Below are 7,820 nucleotides of genomic sequence, written 5' to 3'. Positions count from 1 at the left end.
AGAGAATTTTGTGGTTCGGGATGAGCACAAAATTACTCAAGAAGAAGCAGAAGTCTTCAGTTCGCCCCTGTCCCCCGGGGTGCGGTTTCTCGCTTCACGAAAAGGACCAGCACGAGGCTTGCCCGGTCTGTTTGGGGATCGTCCACGCTCGTAGGGCGTTGGCAGAGCCCGAAGCGTGTGCATTTTGCCACCTGCTTCGACGCTCAACCCTGGAGAGACGGCTTAAGTTCTGAGAAAGTGCTGGGCGAGGCTGCAGTCGCGAGGCAGGACCCTCTCCTCTCAGAGTCTAGTAACCCGGTTCCGTCCGAGTCTGATGAGGAGGAGCCCTCGGTCGAAGTCCCCACTTCCAGCTGGGCAGACCAAGTGGAATATAAGGAGGGGTTAGCCGANGACGTCATTCAAAACTTCGCCTTCTGTTTGCTGATTGGCCCAGGTAAAATAAACTACAAGCAGACACTGCGCAGAAAATTGACGTCCTGTTCTCTGATTGGCCCGGCTAAAAATCTGCCAGCGAAATCCATCTCATTGGGAGAAGTCCCAGATGGAGCAGTGAAGGGAAACTAGAAATGAACGGAGCTGAGTAGGAAGGCAAGGGCCAGGCTAAAATCATAGTAGTCCTAGTAGGAATTCACATCGCTCACCGCCTTTTGTGCCAAATTTTTAGACAAGGACAAACTTGTGATGGGAACTTGTAGCCGTTTGGGTCAAACCTTGAAAATAACATCACCAGATGTGTTATTGCTAATTGGTGTGTTTTAAGCAAAGTGTGTAATACCTTGAATGTAGGAAATTTTCAGCTAAACATCTGTATAGTTGAGTAGTAGCCATTTTTTGTTGCTTGATAAAGTTGCTTATGTGTGACAAACAAGTTGAATATGATTGAGTTAGGAGAGGTTCATTAAAGTGGTCCGTGACATATTTTGCTTATATAAAAGACAAATGAAAACACAGACAGGCATTACTTGTCTTCTGCTTTTCAGTAGGGCTGGGTTAAAAAAATCAATTTAATCAATCTGGATCAATTCATAAGTCATGAGATAGATTTTCCCCCACGGGTGTTGTGTGCGATGAAGATGCGCGTTTCCGTGTTGTGTGTCACTCCTGGCTTGCTGTAGGTTTACAGCCGGTTGACGGTCAGTGCTAATGTTAGCTCCCAACAACAAGTTGTCTGGGGCAAAACAAAAGAAACTAAGGAATCACTAACATTACCAGATGAACAGAGATTGTCTCAGTTGAACAGAGACCATGACAACTTTTGTTTGTAAAGATTTGCGCACGGACGCGGTAGCGGGAAACGAAGCTTCGAGCGGCTCGAACCAAAACTACTGTATGTAAACATCTGACTGAAACTGTTCTTCTCCTGTATAAATGTTTGAAAGATGAGAGCCTAACAAAATCATTTAGTTCCCTTTCAGTCAATTCACTTGGTACAACACAGCATGTATGGGAAACCACGCCCCTGCGTGTCCTGGCTGAAGCCACCTCTAATCACGTCTTTAGGCAGGTGACGTGATGACGACAGATGTCAGGCTCCGCCTACAYATATATATATACTGTCGCCATCACAGTCACTCCTTAGTTCTATTGCTCTTCACCTCGCAAGAACACCCACCTCTTCCAACCTAGCTAGTTAGCTGCTGCTAATTAGCTTTGTTTGTTCGAAGGTTCTCGGATTTAATTTAACGGCTTTTGTTGGTGTCAGCTGCAGCTGTCTACTAGTAACTGTGTCTGCCCGCAGAGCGCTAACTGTGAGAAACCTTTCTTACCTCGACGAAAGAGAGAATTTTGTGGTTCGGGATGAGCACAAAATTACTCAAGAAGAAGCAGAAGTCTTCAGTTCGCCCCTGTCCCCCGGGGTGCGGTTTCTCGCTTCACGAAAAGGACCAGCACGAGGCTTGCCCGGTCTGTTTGGGGATCGTCCACGCTCGTAGGGCGTTGGCAGAGCCCGAAGCGTGTGCATTTTGCCACCTGCTTCGACGCTCAACCCTGGAGAGACGGCTTAAGTTCTGAGAAAGTGCTGGGCGAGGCTGCAGTCGCGAGGCAGGACCCTCTCCTCTCAGAGTCTAGTAACCCGGTTCCGTCCGAGTCTGATGAGGAGGAGCCCTCGGTCGAAGTCCCCACTTCCAGCTGGGCAGACCAAGTGGAATATAAGGAGGGGTTAGCCGACGAAGAGGAGGAGGCCTCCCAGTTTCATCTGGACCTCCACCACGGAGGGGAGGACGTGCTGGATATCGGCCTGGATGTGCATGATCTGTCGGAAGACGACGATGAACCCGGTCCGAGCTCCAAGGAGCAGGCTACAGAGCATCTGTCTCAGGTTCTGTCGCACATTCAGGCTCTGGGTTTTTCTGTAAATTTTCAGAAAAGCTTATTGACTCTGAGTCAGCAGTTTTCTTTCCTCGGGTTAGAAATGTGCTCCCTGTCGGGCAGAGCGCGTCTCTCAGAAAACAGAGCAGCTGCGTTTCACCGCTGCCTCGCTCAGTTTCAACTGGGACGCAAACTGCGTTTTCAGATCATTCTGCAACTGTTAGGCATGATGGCCTCAATGATCACGGTAGTACCACTCGGGCTGCTAAAAATGCACCGGTTTCAGCGTTGGTCCCGCTCTCACCGGCTGTGTGCATTACGTCACCACCACAGAAAGCTAACGATACAGTAACTGCCTCATGCATGAAGGCTCTCAGTCCTTGGAGGGAACCCGGCCTGTTATGCCGAGGCTCACAGATAGGGAGAGTGTCCTTTCGCAAAGTGGTATCCACAGATGCCTCCTTGGTGGGGTGGGGGGCTCTGTGCGATGGTGCGGCAGTGAGGGGGGTTTGGACTCTGAAGCAGTCCAGACTCCACATAAACTGCCTGGAATTGTTAGCGGTTCTGTTAGCACTGAAACAGTTTTGTCCAGTTCTGCAGAACCAACATGTTCTGATCAGAACAGACAACACGACCGTAGTGTCATACATAAACAGACAGGGGGGAACACGGTCTCTTCCCCTGTTGGAACTGTCTCTCTCTCTCTTGCAGTGGTGCAGCGTGCATTTCCTGTCTATCAGGGCCACTCACGTTCCTGGGAGACTGAATCAGGGCCCAGATCTACTCTCCAGGGGCGGACCTATGGTGAGGGAGTGGAGGCTGCATCCCTCAGTGGTGGACCAAAGTAGGGCAGCAGTGGATCTCTTTGCCACAGGGGCCAACACCCACTGCCCTCTGTTCTTTTCCATAACGTATCATAACGCCCCACTGGGGGTGGACGCTCTAGCCCACCCATGGCCCAATATACTGCTGTATGCATTTCCTCCAGTAGAAATGATACTGCCTGTACTAGAGAGGGTGCGCAGACAGGGTCTGTCTCTGATTCTGGTGGCGCCCCATTGGCCAGCGAAGTCTTGGTACGCCAAGATAATCAGCCTGCAGGCTGCTCAGCCCTGGCAACCTCCTCTTCGCCTAGATCTCCTCTCTCAGGCGGGGGGGGAGATTTTTCACCCACACCCAGAGTTGTGGAGGTTGTACTAGAGAGGGTGCGCAGACAGGGTCTGTCTCTGATTCTGGTGGCGCCCCACTGGCCAGCGAAGTCCTGGTACGCCGAGATAATCAGCCTGCWGGCTGCTCAGCCCTGGCAACTTCCCCTCCGCCAAGATCTCCTCTCTCAGGCAGGGGGGGAGATTTTTCACCCACACCCAGAGTTGTGGAGGCTGCACACCTACCTGCTGAAAGGTCCTGCTTAYTAGCCAGGGGCCTTCCCCCGGCAGTGGTGGCAACTATCCAGAACGCGAGAGCGCCCTCCACTAGAGGTTTATATACCTACAAGTGGCACGCTTTCGAGCAGTGGTGTGAGGTTAGGCACATTGTCCCATTTCAGTGCTCTACGGTGGATGTTTTAAGATTGCTGCAGGAGCTGCTGGATAAAGGTCCGACTTTTTCCACAATTAAAGTCTACTCGGCAGCTATCTCTGCTTGCCATGTGGGTTTTGATGGAGTTACGCCCGGTGCTCATCCTCTAGCAGTGCGTTTTCTGAATGGGGTCCGTAGGCTGCGGCCTGTTATTAAACTCAGTATCCCTACCTGGGATCTTACTGTGGTGCTCGAGGCTCTCTGTGACCCCCCTTTTGAGCCCCTGGAGTCTGTGGATTTGAAGTTCCTTTCGTATAAAGTTGTGTTGCTTCTGGCACTAAAGGGCTCGACACATGGGAGGTGACGTCGCTCGCTCTCCATTCATTTCCTATGGAGCSTGTGCGGTGAGGCGACAATCGCTTGCCCTCCTCCAGCTAAGCGACCGGCGAAAATAGTACATGTGAAATTTCACGCTCGTACACGTACACGTGCACATGCGAGCTTGCGACGCGACATATGAAAGTTGAAAAATGTTCAACTTTTGTCGCTGTCGCTTAGCGTACAACCAATCAGCGAGGTTTTCATTGACTGACCAATGAGAGGAGAGTATGCTACACACTGCCGTTAGCTAACACTTTCACCAAGTGATTACTAAAAAGCTTTGTGGGAATTTATTGGCACCAGGGTGAAGTTTATGGTAAGTTTTTCCTCATAAAACTGTATCTTGATGTGTGTTTGTTTTTCAATATCATTAGCATCGCAAGATTTGTTTAGTTTACACATCCGTAATGCGTACCCACCTTCAGAGTCAAGAACCAATCAAATTTTGTGAAGACAAGCGACCTGAGAGCGCGATTCGCAACGCTGCGATCGCTATCGTGTCCCGTGTGTCGGGTTTCACCCTGGCTGCTATGACAGCCGTTAATTGCTGTAGTTTGTCGCTGCCCGTGTGTCGAGCCCTTAACAACTGTTAAACGGGTCGGGGATCTCCATGCTCTGTCTGTGAATCCCTCTTGTATTCAGTTTTCACCTGATGGCTCCAAGGTGGTTCTGCATCCAATCTCAGCGTATCTCCCTAAGGTGATACCTTCTAACTGCAGCTTCATGTCTATTGAGCTTTCTAGTTTTTATCCTCCCCCTTTTGCATCTGAGGAACAGAGGAGGTTACATTCTTTGTGTCCTCTATGTGTACTGCGTATTTACATTGATCGCACACAGGAGGTGAGGTCATGTGATCAGTTGTTTGTGTGTGTTTCTAACCCACTCAGGGGCAGAGCTCTGTCCAGACAGAGACTTTCCCACTGGATTGTGGAGGCTATCTCTTTAGCTTACAGCAGCAGGGGTCTCCCAGTCCCATCTGGTGTGAGAGCTCACTCCACCAGGGGTGTAGCAGCATCCTGGGCCCTATTTAAAGGGGTACCTGTGAGTGACATCTGTGCTGCGGCCAGCTGGTCTTCACCGCACACATTTGTTCAATTTTATCGCTTAGATGTGACAGCCCCTTTGGTGGCTCACTCTGTGCTCTCYGCTGGGTCTGAAGTGCTGCACTAGCATGTTATTATGACCCAAGTTTGGTGCTGCTCTGCGGGGCRTTTATATATGTCCCATACATGATGTGTTGTACCGAGTGAATTGACTGAAAGGGAACGTAATGTTATGCATATAACTACTGTTCCCTGAAGGAAAGGAACGAGGTACAACACATGGTGGCCCCGCTGCACAGCTGGGCTCGGTGAAGAGCAGTTACCGAACTAAGGAGCGACTGTGATGGCGACAGTATATATATGTGCAGGCGGAGCCTGACATATGTCGTCATCACGTCACCTGCCTAAAGACGTGATTAGAGGTGGCTTCAGCCAGGACACGCAGGAGCGTGGTTCCCATACATGATGTTGTACCTCGTTCCTTTCCTTCAGGGAACAGTAGTTATATGCTTAACATTACGTTTTGTTACCAATATTGTTTATAAATTTTAGAAACATCTTAATGTAATTCACAGTGATGGAATGTTTTAGCTGAAGTTTTTTTTTCTTCTTAAGTTTTATTGAACAGAATGTAACAGAAACATTACAAATATACAAGTTTCTCAAAAGAGTGGGCAGAAGCAAACATTTATATTATCCCACCTCTTCTCCTGTAAACTTATTCCATCACTTCTTAGTGATCAAGAAAATTATTCTTAGTTTCTTAAAAAACTAATGTATCCAACAACACTTTCTCTTGCAATTCCTTTTGTTTAAACCCTTTAAAACTTGAGACAGTTTTGTTTCAAGATTAAACTCCAATTTACAAGTTTGCCCTTAATATTTATAATTTTACCAATGCACCAACTTAGAATTATTTCTACTATTTACAGAATTATTTCCTTTAAGAATGTCTTTTATATCAAAGTAAATGTGTTACTGCATGATGTCCTTAAAGTGCCTGCGACATGCATATCCATGAAATACAAAAAGTAAAAGAAAATATGTTAATTTTTAAGAAACTTTGCATAACACACATGATTTGACACGTTATGTCACATAATTGGCATATTTTCTTTTGAATTTTGCTTAGCTTAAGTGAAACAGGAAGTGACATCAAAGGGGAACTTTTTGAGAAAGAAAACTCCCTGGTTTTTGTTCATTGAAACGTTATTTGAATTACGACTTTCTCATTCCTCTGACACTGATTAAAATAATCTAAAGAAACATCTGATTCTTCTACCGTACAATAGACCGTACAATTCATCATATTAATATGTCAAACAGCCAGTATTTTCATCCAAAAGCATTTCAATTTATCAAAAAATGTATTTTTCTAAAATGTACCAGTACTCCACAATCTACCCATTCGGAGACCTGCCTTCAAATTAATTTCTGATTTAAAAATCCTTCTTCTTAATATGTTATTGTTTTACTCTGCCCTCCCCATTTTTATCTAGATATTATTTACTTGTTTTATTTTTCGGATTGTACAGTATTGATACTTTGATGGTTGTATAGCTAATTTAGAAATCAACCAAACTGAATCATGAATCRAATCGAATCGAATTGAATCGGGCCACTGTGAATCGAATCGAATCAATTTGAGCAATCTGAATCGATACCCAGCCCTACTTTTCAGCGATGGGGAAGAACCATAGCTGTAAATATGACTGAGCACAATCGGCATTGTGTAAAATCTTTAGTCTTAAATTTCAGGAGGCTTTGGAGGTTCATGCCAGAGATAGACCAGCAAGTGTCTTATCAACAGAATCTCCTATTTCCTCAACGAAGCCAATACAGTTGGAGGAAATAAGTAAGTTGTTTAACTCTGTAACATTATGTTCAACATTGGTTTTAAAAGTCATCTATGTAGATTTGTAAGAACATTTCTGTGGTGTCTCAGTGGTGGTGAATCCAAAGACGGTGGAGGAGAAGATGTCTCAACTGGAGTCTTCGCTGCTGAACGATCTGAGCGTTTTCAAACACAGACAGGTCATCCATCCTGTGCTGCAGGAGGGTGAGTTTATCTTAACACATGGGAAAACAACAGAAATATATACTCTGTGTCTGATTTGTTGTGTTGGTCTTCAGTTGGCTTGAAGTTGAGTTCTTTAGACCCCACTGTGCACGTTGACTTGAACTATCTGGGGGTTCATCTGCCTCTACCTTCTCCAGTCCTAAGTGAAGAAAGCAGTACAGCTCCATCTCCTGCTGGTGAGTTGGACTGTTTTTGACTGTTGTAGACCTGATTCAAGTTTTTGATAGATTTTTCTGTGTCACATCATGCAAAGATTTGTGAATCAAAAAAGATGTGACTTTTCCACTTTTGCCCTTTAAACAGCTTCTCCTTTTTGTTTTACATTATTTCTTTTTAAAGGGGCAATATTATGTGTTTCTCAGGCATTAATTTAAATAATWTGCATAAAGTATCTATGTCACCTTTAGCTGTTATTAAAATGCTGTTTTTATTATTAAACAGAAAATAAACTTATCTCCTCATCACTTCCTCTTCTAAACGCCTTGAAATTG

The 7,820-nt window shown here is 45.9% G+C and overlaps 1 protein-coding gene across 1 annotated transcript in view; it reads left to right on the top strand.

The window, feature by feature from the left end:
• Nucleotides 1–7,820, top strand: part of mgab (MAX dimerization protein MGA b) — a gene marked incomplete at its 5' end in the record, with an annotated part of 33,186 nt that overhangs the window by 10,945 nt on the left and 14,421 nt on the right. Inside the window, 3 exon segments of the mRNA XM_014009898.1 lie at nucleotides 7,008–7,104; nucleotides 7,195–7,308; nucleotides 7,383–7,505. Coding sequence (XP_013865352.1) covers nucleotides 7,008–7,104; nucleotides 7,195–7,308; nucleotides 7,383–7,505 — 334 coding nt within the window.

Source organism: Austrofundulus limnaeus, unplaced genomic scaffold (genome assembly GCF_001266775.1).
Source record: "Austrofundulus limnaeus strain Quisiro unplaced genomic scaffold, Austrofundulus_limnaeus-1.0 Scaffold63, whole genome shotgun sequence".
Taxonomy (NCBI): domain Eukaryota; kingdom Metazoa; phylum Chordata; class Actinopteri; order Cyprinodontiformes; family Rivulidae; genus Austrofundulus; species Austrofundulus limnaeus.
Note: the sequence above shows the minus strand (reverse complement) of the source record. Positions and strands in the feature narration are given on the sequence as shown.